Consider the following 24946-nt stretch of genomic DNA (forward strand, 5'->3'; position numbering starts at 1 on the left):
CCTCAACTTGGAAGGTAACGCTATTAATTTCTCTAGAACGACAGACCTATTTCCTCCTGCAGAAGCGAGGCCGCAGAGGGGCACTTTTAACCTGCCTTAAAGTGTGCTGGAGAAGGCGGTTTGTCACCGGGCTGCTCCCCGCCGGGGCAGCGCGACGCCCTGAAAGGGGGGAGGGGACTCCCCAGGGACCCGCCGCCGCTCCAGGCTCCCGCCTGCCCTCTGCGGGCGCCTGAAGCTCTGGCTGCGGCCCGGGGGTCGGCACCAACCGGCCGGGTCACCTGCCTCGCCCCCGCTCCCGCGGCGGGCAGGGGCGGCGAGGCGGGCGTGACGGCGGCTGCGCACAGCGCCCTGCCCGCCTCCGAGATGGCGGCGGCGGAGCCGCCGGGGCTGGGGAGAGGCCCCGCCCCGCCGTACGCTGAGAGCGGGCGGAGGCCGCGGGACCGCCGCAAGATGGCGGCGCCTGGCAGTGGCGGCGGCAGCCGGGCGGATAACGGCTACAGCAGCCAGCAACCGCGGCGGAGGAAGGGCCCGGGCGCCCTGGCCACGGCCTACCTTGTTATCTACAACGTGGTGATGACGGCGGGGTAAGGAGGGCGTTCGGGCCTCTGGCGGCCCCTCTACCTGCGGCACTTCGGGCACCCCCGGCGCCACCGGGCTCGGCAGAGCCCGTCCCGTCGGAGGCGGCGGGCCCCGCTCGGGCGGGCTGCAGCCCTCTAACCGTACCTGTCCCGGCGGGCGGAGCGGGACCGGGGCCGGGCGTAGAGTTGGACCGACCGAGCTCAGGAGGTGGCCCCTGCCGCCCCCACCCGCCCCTCCGGCACTTGCAGCTTTAGCCGCGCCTGCCCGGCAGCCGGGTGGTGACGCGCCGCCGCTCCCGCTGCCCTTCGTGCTGCCGGTGGTCGCGCCTCACGCCTCCGATAACGCTAAAATAACCATAGCCAAGCCCCTCTCTTGCAGCTGCTCACGCTGAAGAGGGGCTCCGCTCGCGGGCTCGGCTGCCTCCACCGTACGTTGCGAGGATAAGCCGTTGCCGGCACAGGTCCGGTGCCGGGGTGTCCCCGGAGCGTGTCCCTGCGGGGCGCCACCCCGCTCGGCACCCGCCGAGCCCCTCTGCGGCGCGGCCTCTTCCGCGGGCCCCTTCCGAAGCGAAGTCGGTGGAACAGAACAAGTACCTCTTCTCTGGGAGCTGCTCTGTTTATAATTGACTCCTTAATTTGCTCTGCCACTGTTTTTCTCACCCAGGTGATGGTGTTGGTCACTGTTCTCACCTCACCGCGCCTGTGGTGCGGACTCCAGCGCTTTTCAGTGGAGGGAATTTCTCCATAGTGGTAGCTCGAAGGCAAAGCTGTTACCCTTTAGAGCCCTGTGAGCCTTCCTCGAAAGCCCTTCAGCTGGCCCATGCTTTGGGGGAAGTCGAAAGCTGCTGCTTGCAATGTGTGAGCTCCTGGGCCTGCTTGACGCTCTGCTCTTGCCCTGTGTAGCAGAATGAGATTTGGGCTGGTTGGTGCGTGCTCGGGTGTGTTCTTAGGCGCAAAAATAAAAATAGCAACAACTGGGGACTCTCATTCATGTATAGGAGACTTTCTTTTTTATTTTCAAGAGGCTGTAGAGTCTTACAGGACCACAGATAAAAATAAAATAATCTTTTGAAAGACTGGGGATATTTGGGTGGGAGGAGAAAAAACTCTCTAAAATGGATCCGAAATGAGCCTGTTTTCCCATAGATAAAGTCAGGCAAACAGGCTAGTCTCAGTATTTTGGGGGAAGATTAGTACAGAATTAACATAGGTACAATGTATTTCAATAAGGCAATTGGACATGATGATTCTTGTCTTTGCCAGTGACAGCTGGTGCTATTTCAGCTTATCTGATAGTCACGCTTATGAGGAACCAAGGTAGCTGAGAGGAGAGAGCTCAGTTCTTGTAAGGCCTCTACACCCGTTGCCCAATAGGCATGTTACTGTGAAGTGGAACTGCTGAGCAGATTTGTGGCTCCATGTGATATTTGCAGGGTGTTTCACTCAAAGGGGAATGATAATCACCCACCAGTTTGATAAACATGAATCTCTTGTCTCAGAAATGCTTAACTACATGAGTGATACAACACAGTACAGGCAGGCAGGAGGTCTCTCTGCTTTTGTTGTGATGTCCCTGCACAACGTTAAGAAGTTAACCTGAGCTCTTCTAGGAGTAAAAATGTTTGCCTACTTATTGAGCTGCAAATACTTAATTCACTTACATTTATAAAAGGTCTCAAGAACTTGAGAGAAATTGCGGTATAAATGGAAAATTTCTTTAAATGTCCTGAACTTTTTGTCATGGAGGGCAAGTTACTGAGCATGTGAAATTTCCTCAGGGAAAAAAAAACTAAATCCAAATGTTAGAAATAAATAGCATAAATCTGTATTTAGCTTCCTGTTGCTGTGTAAATCTTGATCCTGATGTTACCTGTTTTCCTGATTTATACCAAACCTCCTAGAAAATTCCAGTCTTGGGTGAGATGTGGCTTATGGTGCTTTAGCATGAGCTGCTTTTTTCTGGATGTGTTTGCGATTAGATGATTTTTGCGATTTGGGGAGCTACCGTAGGAGTCCTGTGATCAGGGTTCATATCTCTGCGTTGTCACTCACCGCTGTTCTTTTGGGGTAGGTTATGGAGGGCTCTGACGGATAATTTGTCTTGAAATGGATGAGGATTTTGCGCTTCCTCTGGACACTGCTGAAATGTTGAGCTTAGGAAAAAACCCTCAGTTAGTTATTTTCTTCTTTTTAAAAGACTTCATAATAAGGTAGCTTTTCAGGAGTTGGTTGGCAGAAGTGCAGTTGTTCATATGAAATGATTCATACGCAGCTGGTGGAGGTAATTTGTTACTGTCCCCATGTCAGTCAGAGTGCTCAGACTTAGTTTCTCAGACAGCACTGCCTTGGAAAGAGAACTGTGAAAGAGACCACCAACAATTTGAAGGTGCCTAGATTATGAAGTGATGCTGTAAAAGCACATGGAATCTTTAAAAATTTTAAGTGGGTTTTGGTTTTGTTTTACAAAAGGTGGCTTTTAAACTGAAGCACACAAGAGCTTTGTTGTGCAATAAACAGTAAAGTAAATGTTTAAAATCAGAGTTGCCCCAGCTATTAGCTTTATATAAAATGGATCAAGTAACTATTGAAAAATCTTGGCATAATTTTTGCATTTATCTTGACTTAGCTAAAGGAAACATTGATTCTAAAAATAAAAGATCTTATTTCTAATTCTATACTCTAGTGCACGTAGTATATGGATTCCTGGTAATACAATGGCTTTTGCAAGAGCAAAATGGTAGAAAAAGTATATATACCCGTGGATCCCTAAATGAAGCTGTGTACGCTTACCGTTTGGTTCACATCTTTGGGTGTTATCTTTCAGAAAAGGGCAAACATGGCCCAGCAGAGAATAACCAGTCCTGCAGTTGGTTCTCACCTGTACTTGCTCTGTTTTTTTTACTATTGTTCAAAGTGTTAAGATGTAGAAAGCATTGCATCTTTCTTCTCTTGCATTCAGTCAAACTGTTATTTTCCCATCACAGCATGAAGTCACGTAGCCATACCTGACCTGGCATTGAGAGCTCATTCTGGAGGCATCGATGCACCGCAGAAATTATGTCCTAAAAAACATGGTTGAAATCAGTGAATAATGGGGGGTGGGGAGGGAGGTCATGCTGTTAGAGTTGAGTGTAAATGTTTGATAAGCTGCTTTAATATGTGAGTAAATTTCTTATTTTTAGTCAAGTGCTGTAACTTGCTAGTACTTCTGGGAACTGAAGTAGCTGAGGGTGGTATAAACAATGAACAAGACAGATCTTAATGTAATAGCTTTTGAATTCACAAAGGTTTGTGCTACCAGTGGTCTGCAAACGTTCAGCAAAGAGCGTTCTGGGTTTTGCTGGCTCATTGTCCACATCTTCAGTGTCTGGTTGTTGAGAGTCAAAGTACACTTCTCCCTTTTCAGGTTCATTCGCTGCATAACTTTGCTGTATTCTTTTGCATAACTGATGGAGAACCTCAGTAAACTTTGCATAAGAAAACACCTTTTTATAATTTGTAATAGAATTATGGGGAATTGAACTGAGGGTCTGAGCACGAAGCTTGCTTATCAAGTCTGAGCAACTGAAAGTAAAATAATTAAATTGTGTGTATGCAGTATTTATTTTCCTTAGCTTGGATTAATCCAGGAGTGTAAGTGTCTAGCTTAAAGTTTACATGTGTGGCAGTGGTAATTCATTGAAGTGTAACTCCAGCTGGTATAGTGGGGAGACTTCAGGTCAGAGAAAGCTGGAAGAACTTGTAGCTTGGCATCCACGTGACAGTGGTGCCTTTTGCTGCCCTTTTAAACTTCTCACCAAGTTTCTTTTTCAGTTGATTTTCCTCACTTTCACCTACTCCTATTCCATTTTCTCTAGTCATAGAGGGTGAAGAACTAGTTAAGAATCAGAGAAGCAGGACAGAGGTAGTAAAGGCTTTGACACAAAGTATGCACAGCTTTTAATTTTGTGCAGATTAATACTTTGGTCTCTATTAAATGCCTTTGAAGGACAGTAATTTTATTATTAAAAGAGAGATGTGGTCTTTGGTGATGGAAAGTGCAGTCTTTGTGGAGTCAGTGATCTGGCAGGGAGGGTGGGGATGAGCAAGGGGCTGGAGCTCCTCTGGGAGCTGTGTACTTTACCAGCCTCTCAGTTAAGGTGTTCACGGTCTGCAGGTGGGAACAGTTTGCAGGCACAACCAAGAACTGGTGTCTTGTGCAACCTGAGAAATTGCTCAATTTAGTGAAGTTTCTCAACAAACACGGAAGATTAGGAAAAATAGAGAAACTTGACAGATACGAACAGGACAGTGTCAGCCTGCTCTGATTTACTGTTCTACAAGAGAAGCAGTCAGTGTTGCAAGGGAAAGACATTAATATTACAGCGCTTACTGGTTTATTCTACACTGATGTCCAAATACCAAATTAATCTGATTCATTCTTTGTAAACAGCAATTACCTGTCAAATGTTTGTCTTTTGGTTTCACAAGGCAGCTTTAACTGAAATAATTTGTCACTACTGAAAAAAGCGAGGGCTTGTTTCTCATTCCCTGTTTCTCTTCCCCGTTTCTCTTCCCCATTCCTACTGCTTTTCTTTGGTACTAGTCTTCTGAGAAGTCCGGACAGAAATAGCTTTTTTTTCAGTTGTACTAACAAATGTTTTTAAGGATACAATCTTGGATGCCAGAATTACTTATTATTGAAAAATCTGGACTTTACAGTGTATTTCAAACAGCTGTTACCTTTGGGACAATATTTGTGTATACTTAATAGTACCTCAGCTAATGTGGTACTTGTAAGTATCTAATATGCTGTAAATTAAGGGAATTTCTTAATCTTCCCTATTACAAAACCAGAGCTGCAGATTTTTTTTCTGAACGGTAAAATCCTGTTGCATCATTAGGGGACTTTCTACACCCCTACACACGCTTCCACTGAGGTGCACGGTTGTTAGCAGACGTGCTTGGTGACTTTTAGCACAAGCTTTGTAACAGCACTTCTGGGTTTGGAAGGAGATGGAGGTACAGTACGGTGGCATTAACAGTAACTGAGGGAGAGACAGCCAGGATGGTCCTGTCAGTGAAAAGTCTGGGAGCTGCTGGTAAGGATTCCCACTTCTCATTGACCACCCCTTCTCCCATGTTTGCCACAAGCAATTGGAAAGTAAAGTTAACTATAGATGCTAATTTAAAATGAGAAAGTGTTTTACCATGGTATACCCACCTTAGTTTTGTGGCTTGTTCTAGACTTCACTGAAGAATTTCAGAGGTTGTGGGCAAACACCGACTCTGGACAGCTATGGCAGTGAAAGATGTTACTGCATCGGCCAGGACTGGAGGAAGAATTTTTAGGGTTGCTTCCTAAATTACCTCAGGGGAAGATCAGCCAGGTTAACAGGTCACATTGTTGATAGTATAGTTGCAGTTATACAGACACTACTTATATAGGCCTAGATACATTTATTGCTTAAAAAGGAAAGCTGGGACAGGAACGGTCATTGCTGCCTTCAAGGCTTTAGCAGGCTCAGTTTTTGTGCAGTTACTGTTTCTCATAAAATATATGTTAGCAATTAAGCTGGGTGGTCTGTCATAAAGTCTCAGGATGTACTTTGAACTGAAACATTAAAATGAATGCTTTCTGAGTCTTCATTGTTTGTCATACTTGTTTAAGTTATGGTATGTATGGTAAGAGATCTTTGACTAGCAGTAAATGGTTTTCTGCTTCAGCTGAAAAAAATGTGATGCCAATCTTCTTTAAAATGTCATTAATACCTTCCATAACTAAATTAAATACAGTTCACTGAAAAATAAATTTAGACACTAAAGGTGCTGGTATAATGTTGGTGCCGAAAGATGTTTAAAAAAATGTATTGTCTAAGTTTGATAAATTTGCAGAAAATCCAAGTATTTAATGTTTTCCGTGTTGCAGAGGGTACGCAAAAACTTCCTATCTTTCAGGACAGTTATATGCCTGTTGCTTTCTCAGATACCAAAAGAGGGATTAAGGATTTCTTTGTACTTGCACTCTGCTTAACGTCTCCTTATCTTTGACTTTTTTCTCTCTTTCAGGTGGCTTGTTATCGCAGTTGGTCTGGTGCGAGCCTACCTGGCTAAAGGTAGCTACCATAGCCTTTACTATTCAATAGAAAAGCCCCTGAAATTCTTCCAAACTGGAGCTTTGCTTGAGGTAGGTGTAGTCGTCTTCCCTAGAGTTACTAATGTTTGCATGAGTGTTTTCTTCAGGAGAAATAAGGCAGCCTTTGAACAGTGCTGTCTAGGTACCTGGTTTTTTCATTAGTATTTATAGAGTGATTTGAAGGTAAACATAAGAAAAATGCCTCGCACAAGTGCTGAACCTTTCCTTTTAGCAAGCGGTGAGGGGGCTTACGGCCTGGGGAGTAAGCTTGGGGAGCAGAGCTAAATACTATGCTTAATCTTTGAAATACAAATATTGAATCTTAAGCTCTTGTGATAGAAGTAAATGTATTTCTGAATTGCTTCATTTGAAATGTTAGTGATTTGAATTTTTCTTTTTGTTCTAGATTCTGCACTGTGCATTTGGTAAGTTTGCAAATTTTCAGTTTTATTATTTTTATAGAAGGCTGCAGTTTTAGCAGTATATTAGCATTAGAAATGTTATAATCTATGAATTGCCAGATTTAATTCTTGCCTAACTCACTGATTTTTGCTTGAAGTACATTCCAGTATTTTTACTATATAATTTGACAAGTTAAATCACAAAAATGAAAATAGTGCAACAGTTATTTGCCATTTTATTTTTATCTAGATCCTTCCAATGCTAAAAATCTTAGAGCAGTTCATAGATGTTTTATAGATCTTAACTCTCCAATCTCTACATCCTGTAACCTTCTGTACCAAGCTTTTTGCAAAAAAAAAAGTTCCAGCTGAAAGTAATTTAAATTCCAATAAAAATAAAATTTCAAGCACTAGAACTTTGCCCACATCCATAGAGCATAGATACATGTTGTAAAATTAGGAAGGGGTAACCACTCCTTACACCAGGTTCGGCTGTGCTTTAACGGGACTGTTTGGGAGAGTAAGAACTGCTTAAGATTTGGCAATTCTTGTTAGCCTGTACTGTGCGGCTTGTTCAGTAGCTTGGTAGCAGGAACACAGTTGTGTATGTACGGCCCGGGGTCAGTAGCTGTGTCATGGTTCAGTCAACCTGAAGAGCCTCATGCCTGAGTGACAGGATTGCATCTTGTCTGGTTTGTTAGTTGTCACTAGTAGTGAACAGTGGGGCCTCGGCACCTGGATGCTTTGTTCATAGAACAGATGATCTGTCACAATCTCTGCAAGATCAAAGCCAGCGTGCTATCAAAGGAAGCAGCGCCTGCCTGCATACTTTTGCTTAACTCCGATTTTTCTAAACAATCCAGTCTTCACAAAGAGACAGTCTTATGCTCAGGCAGTTGGTCTTGTGATTTTAACTGTAAGTGTTTGAGCTCCTATCTGAAAGTTTGCTAGCTACTCTTTAAAGAGTAAGATGGCATTAAGGTTCCTAAAGCTGCAGCTACACACCTGCTATTTTCATGTATCGTACAAACAGTCTACCTGCCGGAGGGTGTATTGCTGTGGTACAAGTAGGTTCCTATTGAATTCTTGCACAAAATATTTTTTTTCTTAATAACCAAATGTGGTAGATGGGGAACTTAAAATCATATACATAAATTGGTCAGCAGAGGGCAGTCTAATTGTGTATTTAATAAAGTAGTCCTGACCTTCCTAAATAATTCAGTTACTCTGAAAATGTTATCTTATAAAGGGGAGTTTGTAGACTGTGCACAATCATCCCAAGAAATGAATGATCATATACGCCTCAAGTTAATATAGGCTTCTCAGAATAAGCTATATGTATCATATAGTTGCCTGTGCTGCCAAGGCAGTCCTTCCAATAGTGTTTTATTTTACTAGATCCCAATTACTGTTTTTTTCCAAGATAAACCGTACTTACTTTTTAAAACTTTGTCAAAAATTAATAATAAACTGTGAAATTTTAAAAGTCTTGTTTAACAAGTTGCAAGAGCAAATTAAATCTCAGAACACTGGGCAAAAAAAACCTTGCAGATAAAATGCTGTTTTACCATCCTAAATCTATAATGCTCTACTGTGTTTTTAAGCTAAACTTGTGTGCAGACACCAATGTTTACTAGTACTGAATCTAACAGTCTAAAAAAATTTAAATGGGTTATCTTTTCCTCACAATTTAGTGTGTATGCCCACAGAAATCAGCGAACAGCAGGAGAAAGTCCTGTGTTTCACCTTCTGGCTGGGGCAGAAGAGCAAACAAGATGACTCTACCAGCTTATCTGTGTGCAAAGCTAATAATCCTGACTCAGTTGATTTGAGGTGTGGATCCATTTAGCCCATGTTATCTTCAGCCACACAATTTAATATTGGTGAAGAGAGCCATTAGTAGAATCTTGTAACATTTTATATCATTACAACTCTATCTCTTTGCTTTCCCTAACAAAGTTTTTTTACAAAAACCCCACTTATTTTACAACTGCCCATGGGGTTTTTTTCTCTCTTAATGGAAGCATTTGTCAGCTAAATAAAATGAGGGGTTTTTGCGCAGCTGGATACACTGCTGCTGTCTGCTGTAGTCCTACTGACTCTGGTAAAAGTTTCTATGCAAGGAGAAACAGGAAATTTGTAGATTGTTTTGCCCCTGCTAAACTAATTGCTATAACTAGAGCTGTAATTCTGTGTCAGTAGAGGAGCTTATCAGTGACAGATGGCTGTGTGTATCAGCATAACTTTTCTCTCCATATCTTCTCAGTAGAATCTGAAACGTTAGCATCTGTGAGGCAAGTTCTTCAAAATACGAAGATTGATAGGGGAATGTCTCTTTCAAGCATGCTTGAGAACAGGACTTTGGCATGTGATAGAGATTTAAAAAATGGAGGAGAGCTCTACATGAAGAGAGGAGGTAACATGTAGCCCAGAGACCAAGAGGAGAGACTGAAGGACAGGCAAATGGAAGGTGAACATGCAGTTCCTTTACTTGTGTAGCAGACAGAATGCAAGTGTGAATGACAATAATGACATGGAAGAGCTTCTGCCTGGAGGAACTTACAGAAGGAGGGGATAGGAGCCACCAAAATGAAAAAGCAGTGGTGGTACAGGGAGCTTCTGGAGGGAATGGAGAAGAAAAGCAAGAAGGCTTTGGTGAATATAGGCCCAGCCTACAGAATCACTACAGTACCAAGCTTCCTACCATAGGGATGCTTACCAGTAATCCTCTGGTAAGCTAAAGTCAGCACTGGTTGACTTTGCTTTAGCCTGTTCAGTTAGGAGAGATATGAGGGTGCCACCTGTAAGCTATGGATACAGCCTGTTCTCAGCCAGGAATTCCCTGAGAGAAGCACTTGTTGGGAGTTGGAGGATTTGCTGCTGGAGGTGGGAGGCTTAGTCCAGGATCTAGAAGAGGTCTGGCCACGGCTTATTTACTGCTTGGTTCTCGTCCTGAGCCCCCTGTCAAACACTACTCTAGCATGTGCAGTGTTGGATAAGTGGGGAGAGCTGTTCTTAAAAATACTAAATTTAAAATTTTCTATCAGGTACCTTTTCAGTGTGATGAGGAAATAATTAGAGGCAAGTAAAGTTTACATAAACTGTAGCTGGTGAGTCGCTTATTTTGAACTCCAGTTTTTGGCATAGATTGGCATTGTCTTGGCTGTAATGAAAAACCTTTTTAGTCTTATTTGTGAGAAAATCTTGGATGGTTCCTGCAGTCTTTTTAGCTTATTTATAGATTCCTTTGCCAGAACATTAGTTTATCTTTCTTAGGAAGGGATGATCTAAATTGTTTAAAAGAAAAGATCTGTTGTATTGTAGGAGTGAGTCTTTAATGAGTACAGATTGTGGGATTTTATAGCACCCCCTTTTGTGTTGTCTGAGTAACAGAAACTCTGCCCTGAGGTTTTACAATTTTCCGATTTGGTCTTTACATCTTCTGAGGCTGTTGTGTTGCTTGCTGTGATTTGCATTAGTTTTAGAAGCACTTTTTACTGTGTATTAAGAGCTGCAACTGCTCTTGCATTTGTCTTTATCATGTTATTGGAAGAAAATAAAACTGCTGCAAAGTTCAGAAATTTTGTGTAATCCTGCAGTCTAAAACTATTCCTGCTCTATTAGACCTGGGTGTGTAGGATCCTTTTAGTGGCAGTTTAATCAGCCCATCAGAACTTGCTTAGAAGAACCAGTGAAATCTGCTTACTTGAGAAAATCTTAATTGTTTCTCTACCTACCAGTGCATCAGCTATTCTTTGGGTTTTATTTTGTTTTCTACAGTTTATAATTCCTTCATGGGAATGTAACTTGTATTTATCAGAATATGGGCTAGATCTGTGTTTTTTCAAAGTAGCTATACTTTTTGCTTGCTGTTTTTTGGGGTATACTGTGTAAAACATACTGATTTAATGTTTAAGTCACAGTAATGAAGAGTATCTTGCATATTTTAATCAAACGGGTTTATTTGAAAGACTGTATCCCAAAAGCTGTTCAGTTGAAGTTATCTTATTTAGTTGTTCTGTGTATTAAGGAATGTGCTATGATTGCAACAAGACTGGTTACTTTTATATGTATTTTGATGCACAAATTATTGTCAGGGGATTGCATTGCATTAGGCTGTATAAACACACCACAGGACAGACTTCATACTCTTAAATTAAAAAAATTAAATGTCTTCCTTCCAAAAATTTCAAATAACTGGACTTTGGCTTAGCTGTGTTTTATTTCTCCACCTCCCACCCCAATAGTCAGGAATATTTACTAATTGCAAAATATCTTCCAGGCATTGTTCCCTCTTCTGTCGTTCTGACTGCTTTCCAAGTGATGTCAAGGGTTTTCCTGACGTGGGCAGTAACACATAGTGTAAAAGAGGTAAGTTAAGCTACAAAATAGGTAGAAAAATTAACCCATGGTGAAAAGCAAGTGTTGATGGATGTCTTATTTTCCTTAAAATTACTTCTGTTTGTATCCCAATGTGAAATTGTTTATGTGGATTTCTGTGGATCAAAAGAAATAGAAATAAATCTGATGTCATCTTTTCTTGACAGTCAAATAGGCTGAGGTTTGATTCTCTCACTGTAAGACGTCTAGCTCCTGAATAGATTTTGCAGTCCTTATTGAAAGTTAAGAGGTTCCAGTGCGTAATATGGAACCCAGGATTTGGGACAGCATTCTAGAATTGATCTCACTAGTGCCGTAACGGCAAAATCTCCTCACTGCCCCCTCTTTCACACACAGTTTGCTTTCTTTACCATGGTATTTGGAAGCTCCCCCTCAACTATTTGTGCACGGCAGTGCCTGGATGTTCTCTGTTGTCACCTTCCAGGATCATCCTCCCTCTGTCCTTCATTCATTTTTCTTACATTCAAGCGCAGGTGGGTTTTGGCGCCTGTGTGTGTTTTCTCATTGCTTACCACACCAAGTATTGCTGTGCTTTATACAAATCCCTGCAGAATCTTTTGGAAGCAATCTTATTTGAAAATTATTCCTGACAGTTATTGTAAAATCTAAAGGTGCTTTAACTGATGCAAACCATGCTGTCATTCTTTCATATCATCTGAATACCTTGTAGTAGCCCAGATATGCCGCATCTGTGCTGTTACTTTAGCCAACCAATCTTACTGGTTTTCTTCTCATTAAAGAAGGAAATTAGTCTTGATGCCAGTGTCAGCATGGCTGCCTGAAATAAGTGATGGTCACCTAGTGTCATTATATGCATAAGATCTTTTGTGGCTTGACATGGAGAACGTCTTAAGGAGCTTGTCTCATTACCAAGTCCTCAGGGGAGCTGCTACCTCTTCCTTACTCCAAACCTGTTATCAGAGTGGTCATCCACATGCATAAGTCACTGTAGTTCATAATAAATAACACCCCTTTCTGATATTATGATGCTTGTTCATGTGGAGTGCTAGTTTCATGCAATTTAAAGTGGAGGAATGTTATTTTTCTCGGTAAACTCAAAATCTTGTAAATACTTATCTTCTGTATGGATTTCACTTCTGGTGCAAATGAATAAACTCCAGTCTATGTTAATTCACTGGAAATAAATACTAGATTTTGAATCCTAAAACAGTTGCTTTTAAGTATGCATGTAAAATATTTTTAAAGAAATATGCCTGTAGTTTTGCTTGTTACCTGTATAATGTTGGGGTACCTGGTGCTTCCTAAACGACAGTGATAATCTGGTTTTATGAGTTGTCTTCTGGTTTTGAAGTAACCCAAATGTTAAAAGGTTGGCTGCATGGATTAGAATTATTCCATGTGTTGTCTGTTGGACATCAAAGGGAAGTCTGTAGAATGATTGTGGGTTAGGTTTTTTGAAACTTATGCCCACATTCTCACTGGAAGAAACCAGGAAAACAGAAGAAAATGTGAGCAACAAGTTCAGCCTAACATTAAATTTTTAACATGGATTTTTTTACAAGGATTCTTTCAACAATATTATTGTTTTTTCCTCACATTTGTGTGGTCTTTTGGTTGAAGTCTTGTCAGAGACTGTATTATGTGTTACTTTTTTTTTAATGTCTTAGAAAGTGGGCATAAGAGTGGTGAGGATGAGGACTCCTGTGATGAGTTTTTCACCTGTGACTTAGTAAATAAATCAGATGAAGAGGCTGTATTCTGATCCCTCCCCTTCCCCCAACCAGAGAGCATGCAGTCTCACCTGGGGAGATGTACTGAAAGTGTCACGAGTGTTCTACTTTTTCTAAAGGCTGTCTGCACAAGTGAGCTCCATGGTGAAGTCCAGGATTAAATTCTCACACAGCTTTATGGAACTTGTAAGCTATGCAGTTGCATGATGAGGTTCTTGTAAAATAAAATACAGTTTTCCTCTTTAACTCTTTGAGTGAGACTTGTTCAGTATCTTGCTTTTCCAGACTGTTTTCATATATGATATAGCTAAAAGAAGAAGCATCTGTATTGCATCCCTCCTTTCTGTCAGAATACACTTCTAGATATGTGATGTGATTTGAAGCATGCTTCTTGCCACTAACATGTTTGTGCTTTTTGTTGAATTTAGTGCTAATGTGTTGTTAAATTCAATCTGAAAGTATTTATAATAAATGTTAAAGCATGGCAAATGTTAAAGCACTGCACACTTTGTGTAGCACTGAGATTTCCCCTTACCTCCACCATATGAGCAGCTGTTAGCATAGTGGAGGAAGGCCTGGCATGTAATATAGTACTTGCAATCGTTTTGTCATTACATCAGAAAGGATTTGGTTTGACTTTTACTGTTTCCCCTCCAAAGGAGGGAAGAGAATGAGCAGACTGGCATGAAGGGCTAGAAGAAAGTAGATGTAGGAGAGCAGGAGGTGCCCTTCAGCTCAAAGTTGACTTTTTGAATTGGTGTGAAGAATGATATCACCTGGTGACATCATGGCAGCCCTTCCTACAGTGCTGTTCTGATAGATTATTCTGCACCCAGTTCTGATGGGTAATTAAAAATGGTGTCAGCAGTGATTTAATGCTTATCCAACTTGGTGCAGTTGCAGAGAAGTATAGCATATATGTAGAGGAATCTTTCTGGAACAGACGGTGGTGGTGTGAAGACTACATGTACAGCATATTGAGCTGACTCCAGTATCTGTAGTTGTGAATTAACATCTTCAGTCAGTAGTAAAGCATACTTATGGAGGGCAGAGCATCTTAATTTATGATATTTAAGACTAAGTTGTAGTAAAAGTCATCCATGCTGGAAAGTTCAGAGCTCTAAATGGGTGAGTGCAGTTAGAAAGCCTGATCCATCACTGCTTGACATCTATGTAAAATCTGAGTAATGCTTTATAACACAAGTGTCTGTTGGGCCCTTTGTGCCTACTGTGAAGCTTCCTTTTTTTTTTTTTTAATTGATGTACCAAAGAACCAGCGCTCTGGAGGGAGACGTGCAGTTTTATCATTACAATTGCATAGTGCTGCTGGTTTTACTCTTCTGCACTGAATTGCTTAATTATGTGTTTAGCTGAAATTTTCTACAAATAATTTGTCAAACTGTTACTCTTAATGTGGAGAAATCTATAGACTTTCCCTTCTCATGCACAAGCAGAATAGTAAAAACGTCTCAGGCTTTATTTTGTCAATTCCCGTTTTTGCATCTTAAAAGACTATGGATTCTGTTATATTTTAACAAACATTGGCTGCTATTCATAGTATTGAAGATAAGCTAAAATATATTCTGGACCCTCCTTGATGATAAATTGGTTTGAAATGCATGCAAAAAAATTGTGCCCGTGATATGATTGACCCTTATTAAGGCAGTTGGACAAATAAGTTGTAAATAAAGTGTAAAGTGTGCTTTGACTTTGTCTAACACCTCCTTCAAAGACTGGCATGAAAAAGCAGAGGAAGAGAAATTAAGTTCTGAGGGCAGCATTGGGCTTAGTGGTTTATTAAGGGTCTACTGTTTATTGGCTGTGCTATCCCCTTTATCCTCAACTTGGAAGAGGAGTGATACAAATGCAGCATTAGCAGTGCCTAAACGAATAAGACTCGAGAGACTGTTTTGTAAATCAGTTCCCAGGGGGTGGATAATGTGCATCTCGGACATCTTTATTTGAAGCACTGAAAAATTGTCAGTCCTCAAAGAGATGTTCTAATAGTGACAGACTTCTGACAGACCTGTTAGTGTGTAAGAAAGATCCTTTTTAATGATGAGCTGTAGTTAAAATATAGTTTTCTGTTCCTTACTGCACAGAATGGAACTACTTGAAAACTGTATCGGTCACTCATAGGAAAACTACCACCAATTTTCAGATTTTCTTTTTTTTTCCTTAGATGGGGACACAAGCTGAAAAGGCAGAGTCAGTGATTCTGTGTTAAGTGACCTTAACAAGTTGTGTGTGTGTTTTATAATGGTGTGAACTGTTTTAATAACTTCTAAACACAGTTCAAATATTAAAGTAGATGGGGAAGACTAGACCCGAGACAGCAGCGTTACAGAAGTCCTGTGATATAACTGGATTGTAACTGGCAGATTTTCTACTCCTACCTGTATCATTCACTGTTAGCTTCACAGTTTCTTGTCCTTACTCGTGTCCTTGGGTGCTACTTCAGTAAAACCAACAATCAAAAATTTGTAGCTTGATTTCAATACTTAGGGAAAGAAGTGGGGTTTCAAAGTACAGGTTGAAGTCTGTGATGCATAGGTTTAGATGAACTCACTAAGCTGCTACTCCTGCTTTGACCAGAAGATGCAGCTCTGGAGTGCTTGTGAAGCACATAGCTCCTTGCATCGTCTGTGAAGTGCTGTTCACTTTTCCAGGTTGAGAACTAAGTCTTGATAATAAAGCAGACCACAAACAAGATTAGGATCCTGTAGCAATGTAAAAACAGATTTGGTCTTTTCTCTGAAAATATTCGAAAAAGTTTTTGATTTTGTTCTTTTATGATGATGTAAGGGAGATTAATATAGAAGCAAATTATCAGACTTTTATGAGGAAAAAGGACATGGTGCATTTGCTGCAAAATGCAGTGAAAGTGACTTGAAATGCTATATGCAGCAGAATATAGATTAGCAGCAGCTTAACGTTCCAGGATATTCCAAGATTTCTGTATAAATCTTTCTGGGTTCTGTAGTCTATAACAGAAAACTTTTTATGGGCAATCCTCATGGGTGTTTTTACAGGCAAATATATGATCAGTCCCCTCCTATTAAAACGCTTCTAATTGCCCGTATATTTTCTTGCTCCTTTTTTTGTTTGTACATGTACTTTGCCTGAGATGAATAGTGTGCCATCCACACCTACTGACTGACTTTTCCCTTTTTACCAAGAGTTGGAGGAAAAAAGAAAATGCAGCCCCCTGTGGTTGAGCTTTTTGTTCCCACGGTCCACTGAATTTGGGTTCAAGGTACTCATACTGCTGAGAATTCTGTTGAAGGAGGGGGATGGCTACATAAAAATCATGTTTGCTCTTTCAAGAGTTTGTAGGGTCGGTATCTGACCCAATATACTTCATCAGTGTTATTCTATCTGAAACTTAAACCTCATAATTATGCTCCCAAATCTAATAAATCTAATTCTTTATAATACATGCTTCTGAAGATTAACCTTCAAAATATGACGGGAGTAAAAGCTGGCTCAGCGACGTGTGTCTGAAATAAAAGCTCTGAGAGGTGTAAAGCAGTGAAACATAATAATGCTGTGAGTGTAACATTGGAGGAAGTGTGCTGGATACAATAAGCAGAAAAAGGAGCAAGGAACAGCGAAGCAGGTAGTCGTCAAGCTTACCTGAGGTGAGACAATATGAGCTTCTGTTTCTTCTCCTAGCATGTGTCCTGGCGGTTGCTTTTTTGCTGCTGCTCAAAATTAGGACACAGTTTCTCTTCGGTAGTAAGAGGAAAACAGTGCTTCTATTCAGAAGTAGCATGGACTAGGGTCTGGTCTAAACCAGATATCAAATGTTAGACTAATGCGCTAGCATCCTTCCTGCTTGCTGCACTAGGAAGCAATCATAGGACTGAAATGGAAGCTGGTACTCTATAGGAATGGAAGAGTTATGAGTTGTTCTCAGCATTTCAGGGATTTCTTGTACTAATCTACCTTGCATAGAATGGGGGATCTTAAGTCCTCTGATCACCAAGCAGACCTTTTCTTAAGCAACTAGAAAAATATGGAGCATGATAAGAAGGGTTTTTTACCATTGTTACTAATGTTGCTTTTAAGCTCATTCTTGGAGTCTGTTCTCTAAAATGATGCAGTAAAGCAACCCGTGGGAATTGATTTCTTTGAGGTTTTCTTGAGTCTGATGAGTAATTAGTAATGCTTGAGTTCATATTGAGCATTTTTTTCTATCCTACAGGTACAAACTGAAGATAGTGTCCTGTTGTTTGTGGTGGCCTGGACAATCACTGAGATAATCCGTTACTCTTTTTATACGTTTAGCTTGTTAAACCATCTCCCTTATCTCATCAAGTGGGCCAGGTGGGTGGCATAATAGGAATCATAGCCTTAAAGCACTGATTTGACAGGGATATTTATCTTATAAAATAGCAGTAGTACAAAAATTTAGCTTCTATCTTGAGGTAATTGCCCTGTTTGTGAATATGACCTCCTAGCTTCTTTGTGGGTTAAAAAAGTCTGTTACATTGTAAGCTGAAAGAGTAGTTTGTCAGAACTCAGTCCCATTTACAAAGTGATTGTGTTTATCAGAAACTGACATTTAACAGTAAGGGGTAACAGTAAGTAAACTGACATTTAACAGTAACCCTGAATCCAAAGGTTTTCATCCAATATACTTGAAACAGCCTGTAAGATCACTGATTAATATCAACTGTGTTTGACCTCCTTTTAAGTAATATAATGACGTCCACCAAAGAGTTCAGAAATCAAAGTAACAAAGTGGTGGTGGGGGTGGAAAATAGTTTGAAAGCTAGTTTTCAGATTCTCAAAAGGTAATCTTTAAACAATTCAAACTGATTGCTGATTTGAATACTTATCTTGCAATAATGTTGACACGTTGCCATGCTCTAACCAAGTAAGAGCTAAGGGAAATAAATACTGAGTTGAGAATTTAAAATTTTAATATCCATAATAGCATTTAATAAATACTTTGTCAGAGTTTGTAATAACTTTTAATCCTTTCTGTAAATGTTTTGTTCTAGGTATACTTTGTTTATAGTATTGTATCCAATGGGAGTCTCAGGCGAATTACTTACAATATATGCTGCGTTACCCTTCGTCAGGCAGTCTGGCTTGTATTCCATTAGTTTACCTAACAAGTACAATTTTTCTTTTGACTACTATACATTCCTGATCCTGGTTATGATCTCCTACATTCCAAGTAAGTATGAGTTTGTTGGTTTTTTAAATATTAAAAGCTGTAATAGGAAACACTAATAATTGTAGGATTAATCTATATATAACTAATTTTGCAAAAGTAATTTTGAAAATTATCTAAAGAAAAAAGTCAGAGTTAAAACTGCAGGGATTGCTTCCTACCAGCACCTGCAAAACAGTACTACATGCTTTTTCTCTTCCACGTGGAATATTAAATAACTGTGGTACTTCTTGGCAGACGTTGACATCTTCATATTTTTTCCCCTGCTTACAGACTTCTGGGAGAACAAAGTTCAAAACAGCTTCTAAAAATCAGTTCTTTATCAGGAATAAGAACATTGCTTTTGCATTTGTGGGTAGGGAACCATTTATGTTGAATTAACTTAAATTGACATAGTCTCTGGTTGATGTTTCTATAGATGGAATGGAGATTTGGCTTTGCTACTCTGCAATGAGGAACAGGAACGTGAAAGCTTTTAGCAAATTTAAATGTGCATATAAAGTCGAACATGCAGAATAATGTAGTGATGATGTTGCTGGTGTTAGGTATCTCTGCAGCTGCCTTTATATGAACCTTGTTGTTTGTGCGGAGTGATAAACTGTATTCAGAGATTTAAATTTCAGTGTGGCTGTCTCTGTAACAAGCACTTACACTTTCAGTGAACCATCTTGTAATTCTTGCATCAAGGTTCGTAGGGTTTTTTTAAGAACAGCTGGAAAAACTTACGAACCAACAAAACCACTTTTCATGCATTTGTTTCTCCCTGTCCCCTCTTCCAAAAATGGTGACATTACTAACTCCAAGCAGCCAGAATAATACCTTTTGTTTTAGACAAAATAACTGCGAGTATTAATTCTTGTGCAGTAGCTAGATCACAGTTAACAGGCCATGTGGGAGAGAACCCATGTTGAACCCAGGTAACAACTTTAGCCTGCTTTCTCCATTAAAATTGCAGTCTCTTAAATGAGGTATTGTCTGTGATCCGTTATCATTTGCTGGATGTGTAACTTGGATGCAGTCTTTATTTTTTTAAATTATTATTGCGAATTGGTACATTAACTCTGAGAACCAACAGCTTGGACTCAAGCGGTCTTAGGTGCCTTTTCACATGAAGGTATTCCTGAGATACAAGAAAAGCAACATTCATTGCAGTCATTGATTGCACAATAGTTAGATTTTCATTCACAAAAGCTACCCATGCAGGAGTTACGCCTTCTGAACCCACTGAAGATCTTGGAAATTTTGGAAATGTTAATATCACGAGGAAAGCAAGCTTTGCAAACTGGTGTTAAAAATTGAGTTTTTAAGTTCCTGATAGTTGCATCTTACCATTTACCTCACTTTAAATCTCTAATTTAGTAATTGTCTGTCAAAATTGACATCTTTCCAGAAAAGATGTCATTAAATTCTTTGCATATAATTCATCCCAATTACTGAGACTTCTAATGGAGAAACCATGTGGCTCTGTATTCTGTTATGCCTCTGGACAGCTGTATTCACTCTTTAACACTGGTGGAGTGAATCAGGATGGGGGCGGGGCCTGAAACAATCAGGAAATGAAATGCAGAGTTAGGTAAGCAAAAAAAAAAGTTGACATGAAAAAAAAATGTAGTACACAAATTAAATAGACTTTGGCCTGTGTTTATGATGAACACTTTGCATGTGTCGCTGATATAATTTAGGCTGATGCTGACCTTGTTTAATTTATATATAGTTCACAAAGGTTTAGTGTCTCATGGCAATTTCAGCTTTTGCTGCTTATGTACGTGTTTCATCCCCTACTTTGTTGTTCTGCAAATATACTGTGTAGTGTAGTCTTAGAAGTAGGCGGAGAAAAAGCTTTGCATGGAGCATAAAGAGAGAAGAGATGAAAGAGGCACCAGTTTGTGTAAAGTTCCTTAGATCCTGAAAAAGAGACACTAGAATTACAAGAAATGAAATAAATCTGGAAATGTCATTCTTTGAAGGACTTTCTCCTCCCTGCAGTGTTTTTTCTTTCTGTTGTATGTGTGCAGTTCAGGAAACTTTTGTCACCCTGCTTGTACGTGCAGAGTTAAATAAGGCATTTTGCATTTAATTAAAAATGTGATTGCTCTAGCAAAAACTAAATAGTACGTGATGCCTAAGGACAATATCACATATTCTCTTTAAGAATAAAAGGCAATAGATGACTTGAGAGGGAAGCGAATAAGCATGTTTTCTTTTAACAGAGAATTGGTGACCTTGAGCATGCGACTGTGCATCTTACATTGACATGTAAGCCTCACTTCACACTTCATTTACTTAAGTCTGTTTTCTTCTCAGTCTTTCCCCAGCTGTATTTTCACATGCTACATCAGAGGCGAAAGGTACTCTCCCACACTGAAGAACACAAGAAGTCCGAGTAATTCCAACTCTTTTTCAGAACTTTTCAAACATCAAAATGCTGCAGATTTTCAATACCCAGCACATTTATAAAGAATGTACCAGGATAAAATAAGTCAGAGGTAAAAGAACAATAATTTAGCAAGAATAACCAATAAAACTGATTTCACTGAAATTCCACAATATAAAACATTGACATAATTTTCAGCTTGCAGTGCTTCAGAAAACTTTTAAACTTTATATGGCGTGGCAGTTAACCTTTTCCTTAAATGATGTGCTAAATGGTTTTCATTTATTACTAAATGCCTGAAGGTTGCAGTATAAGTGATGAAGTTGTACCCACTAAATGCTTGAATTGGGATTATATTACTGATACCTCTTTTTTTAAGTGCTTGACTGCATGCCAGAAACTGTATGTATTGCTGTGAAAGCAAACAATATGCTCTGGAATACTTTTAAGATTTTGTCAGAGACTCCAGTGGACAATGTAATTTGGGCAAAGTGTTTAAATTTAGAAAGGTAGGTTGTGCGTTTAAAAGGTGATGGGAACAAGAACAGGAAACCAGTTATGGGAAATGAGGGGAATGTGGTTCATTAGGAATTTAAACAGTAAGGTGTCTGACCAGTGTGTGTTCTCTGAAGATCTTGTTTAAGCTGATTACTCAAATGCTAATGTTAATTCAGAGGCTATAATGCTTATCTGAAACATTAACACTCCTCTAAGTACTGCATCCCTGGGTACTTTTTAAAATACTGAAAAAAACCCCCTAATATTTCTAGTGATATCAGTAATGAATCTAAACAATATAAGGAGGGAGGTCACCCCAAAACAGGTGCAAGTTTTTGTTGGGGTTTTTTTGTTTGTTTGTTTTTACTTTAAATTATCATCTCTAATCACTGTCCACTATCTCAGTGGTACTCACCTTTCAGTGCTGAGGACTATTTGCTCTACTGTGGAATCATGTGAGGGTCTTGTTCCTCAACCTAACTTTTCTCAAGTGACTAACACGTATCACTCTGGCAAGTCCCAGCAGGCAGCTCCAGGCACTCAGCTTCCGAAAATGTTGTGAAGTCGTAAGCTCCTTCTTTGAAAGCAGATTATCTCATGTGTTACATGCTGCTTTTGCGGATTGAACAAGCCTTCCCTCACCTGCTCTTTTGAAAGAGCAGAAGACCATAGAAAGTTAAATTTCCTAGGTGCTTTCTCGGGGTTCTCAGGCTAAGCCTTCCCTTTGGGAAGGCAAAACAGAAAATGAAAGAACTGAGAGAACCCTGCAGCAAGGCGGAATGCACTAATGCTGTGTGAGCAGTGCCCCAAGTTACGAACAAACTTGTTGATTGGGGGTGGGGAATGGAAGGGACAACGGCAGCAGGGAAGTGAACAGATATCCAAGCAAAGGCAAAAGGAACTGTAGGATATAGTCTTTGCTTTGGTCGGAATTCATAGTCAAATAGCCCTGTCTTCCCCCAGCTAGAGCTACTAGAAAACAACACAAGGGCTTTTTTGGCTTCCCCCTTGTAACATGATTTAGCACATAAATGAGGTGTGACCACTACCATGGTACCTGCAGGACTAGTCTCTTGCTGTGCCTGCCAGCACCTCCCCCTGGGTGTGGCCCATATCTGTATCCCAGTTACTTGGGCTTGACGCATTGCAGCTCTCCCTAAACATAGCCTGTAAGTATTAAGGGCACAGGCTCTCTGTTCTAGCACATGAGGAGAGCCGGATTTACAATTATTTTAGCTTCTGTTTGTCAGAGCTATATTAAAAAAAAAAAACAACACCAAAAAACAAAAAAAACACCCGCATTCTTCAGTAATTTCATTTGGCTCCATCAAAAAGTCTGACTGAATTTTCCTAGTGCTCAGTAACATGTATAACACCTTTCCTGTTCAACACGAACAGGACTGTTGTAGGCAGGGAGAGGGTAGCAGACAATAATGATCTTTGCTTCTATTGTAAACCTTTTGGAGACAGCTATTGGCTGTAATCAAAACCACTATAGCCATATACAACCTCAAAGTGGTGTTTTGCATTCAAAGATGCAATAATGGCAATTCATTTCTCCATTAGGATATGTGGTGCTTTGTTATAGTGATCTGAGAAATGTTGCATTATGCTGATTCATTGTTCAAAAGTGTAAACTTCACCTCTGAACAAAACATCTCCTCTTGCTTATACTTGCTATCAAAGGAGGAGGTAGTGTCAGTATTTCTGAAGGATATCATCTAAAAGATCTCAATTCCTGATGTACTCAGGTTACTGGATATTGTTCATGCCTACTTCCTGAACTTTTCTTAACTTGATTTCTGTGCCCAAATAAAGGATTTGGTTCAAATTTGTTGGTCTAATTTGGAGGAAAAAAATGGCTGTGTAATATTCCTATATGAAACAAACTCATAGCTCAGTTGACGAGAAAGATGTAGTACAGATCTGTATTAGATAACATTGGTACTACGGAAAAGCAGGGAGAGCTGCCAGTAGTGAGAAGGCTTGAAAGACCAACGTCTTTACTGAATAAGCTTTATTATGGAATATTTACTTTAATTGAAAATACTAATTTACCACACAAATGCAAACACATTACAGCCTTTTAAAAGAAAACAGTTACTTTTCCTTTTAAAAGAAAAAGGAATTGCTTTGATAGTTAAGAAATCTTATCAACAAAGTGGACTTAAAAATTCTACTCTGAAGTATGAACATGCAGTTAGTATGTACAAGAATCCTAGCACTTCAGCTTGCAGTGCTTTTTAAAGTTTAGCTTCCATGGAAATCACTGAAAAGTGATCTTGAGTAAGAATGGTAGTGTGATGCCCTAATACTGTTTGGGTTTTCCCCGAATACTGACTTTGGTCACATGTATGGGGTTTTTCCTCCTCATAAAATAAGAACAAATTTCCCCTTATCTGTCACTTAAAACGTAATGTGGTTTATATGAACTTTATAATAGAAGCTTTGATTAGTACTCTTTGTCACACATCTAGAGGGTTGGGTTTTTTCCTCCCACAGACTATTTACTTGGCTTGCATTTTTTTCCATCAGCGTCTCCAAACTTCTGCAGCAGCCATGTTTTCTGTGTTGGAAGTCTTTGTGCTGTGTTCACTGGTTCAGTCAACAACACTTTATGTTCTACCATGCTGGCTTTGTCCGAGTTAGTCATAAGCCTCTAAAAGACCAAGGTTCTTACCAGTGTATAGTTTACAGCTGGAATTGTAGAAATGTTCATATTGTAAATTACAGTAAGATGCAGGTTACAGTGCAGGTAAATTGTAATTTTTCACAATGTGATGTTTCTATCAAAGTTGGGGTTTTTTATTTATTAGTAAAAAGGTTGGCATTTGTGTGGACCAATCTGCAGTGTCATCTTAAAGCCTATCTTTCAGCTTAAAATTTTCATGAGTATACATCAAATCATACATTTTGATGTATATTTATGTCAGTGAAATTTGGGTGAAAGCTATATACAGTCATTTTTGTATTTTTTTCTATGTTGTAAAGAAAAAAATGTAATTTTATAAGTCTGATTCACTAAGATTATTATAAGTTAAATGTATTTTTTGTATATTTAGGAATCTGGTATTACCTGGAGCTCTGAAAGATTAAGCATAGACTTTTTATGCATGTTTGGAAGATATTTCTACTTGATAATGCAGTAAACTGGTTTGTATGCTAAAACACTAGTCTGTGTGTTGCCTTGTGAAATTGATTCTGTGCTCTCTGCCTGGATTTGGCCTACTGATCAGTGATACGAATTGCTATAATCCAAATAAAATAATTCTGAACAAAATGTGTTGTGTTGTTACTGTTTAAGGAAAAAAGCAAATACTTTATAAATGTAAATTAGGGCTGTGTTTTTATTCATTTGTATATAATAGGTACCTTGTAATTTACAGGACTTTGGCATACATAACCTTTAAGCTCAAACAAAAGAATCAAGCAACTTCATACTGTTACAAATGTTCTGCTTTTCACTTTTAAAAGAGGTATTTGTAACAATGTGTTAACTATGTTAACATTCAAACTTAGAACTTTCTGAAGGATCCTCAATAGAATGCAAGCTCTTTGTTCTCCCCTTGTTGTCTGTACTCTAGATGGTGATGGTTTTCTACAAAACCAAAATCTTCTGAGTATTATAAATATAGTGGAATGCTTAACTAATGCAACAGAATACTTCAGAGTTCATTTACTAAATATAGTATGTCTGCTACCA

At 39.7% G+C, this 24946-nt stretch overlaps 1 protein-coding gene across 1 annotated transcript; it reads left to right on the forward strand.

Moving 5' to 3' along the window:
• Nucleotides 1–338: 338 nt before the first annotated feature.
• On the forward strand, nt 339–24416 carry HACD2 (3-hydroxyacyl-CoA dehydratase 2). Its single transcript, XM_075093029.1, has 7 exons — nt 339–584; nt 6627–6744; nt 7100–7118; nt 11377–11465; nt 17394–17515; nt 18196–18374; nt 20676–24416. Exons 1-7 carry the CDS (start codon nt 364–366, stop codon nt 20756–20758), a joined length of 831 nt encoding a protein of 276 aa, XP_074949130.1. The 5' UTR covers nt 339–363; the 3' UTR covers nt 20759–24416.
• The last annotated feature ends 530 nt before the right edge of the window (nt 24417–24946 follow it).

The sequence above is a fragment of the Phalacrocorax aristotelis genome, chromosome 5 (assembly GCF_949628215.1).
Source record: "Phalacrocorax aristotelis chromosome 5, bGulAri2.1, whole genome shotgun sequence".
In the NCBI taxonomy this organism is placed as follows: domain Eukaryota; kingdom Metazoa; phylum Chordata; class Aves; order Suliformes; family Phalacrocoracidae; genus Phalacrocorax; species Phalacrocorax aristotelis.

What these genes read in the sequence shown, in the direction of transcription:
- HACD2 (XM_075093029.1), top strand. Translation starts at nt 364, where the DNA reads ATGGCGGCGGCGGAGCCGCCGGGGCTGGGGAGAGGCCCCGCCCCGCCG. An exon ending in TAACACATAGTGTAAAAGAG is followed by an intron (nt 11,466 to 17,393) that starts GTAAGTTAAGCT and finishes TCTATCCTACAG; the next exon opens with GTACAAACTGAAGATAGTGT. An exon ending in TATCTCATCAAGTGGGCCAG is followed by an intron (nt 17,516 to 18,195) that starts GTGGGTGGCATA and finishes GTTTTGTTCTAG; the next exon opens with GTATACTTTGTTTATAGTAT.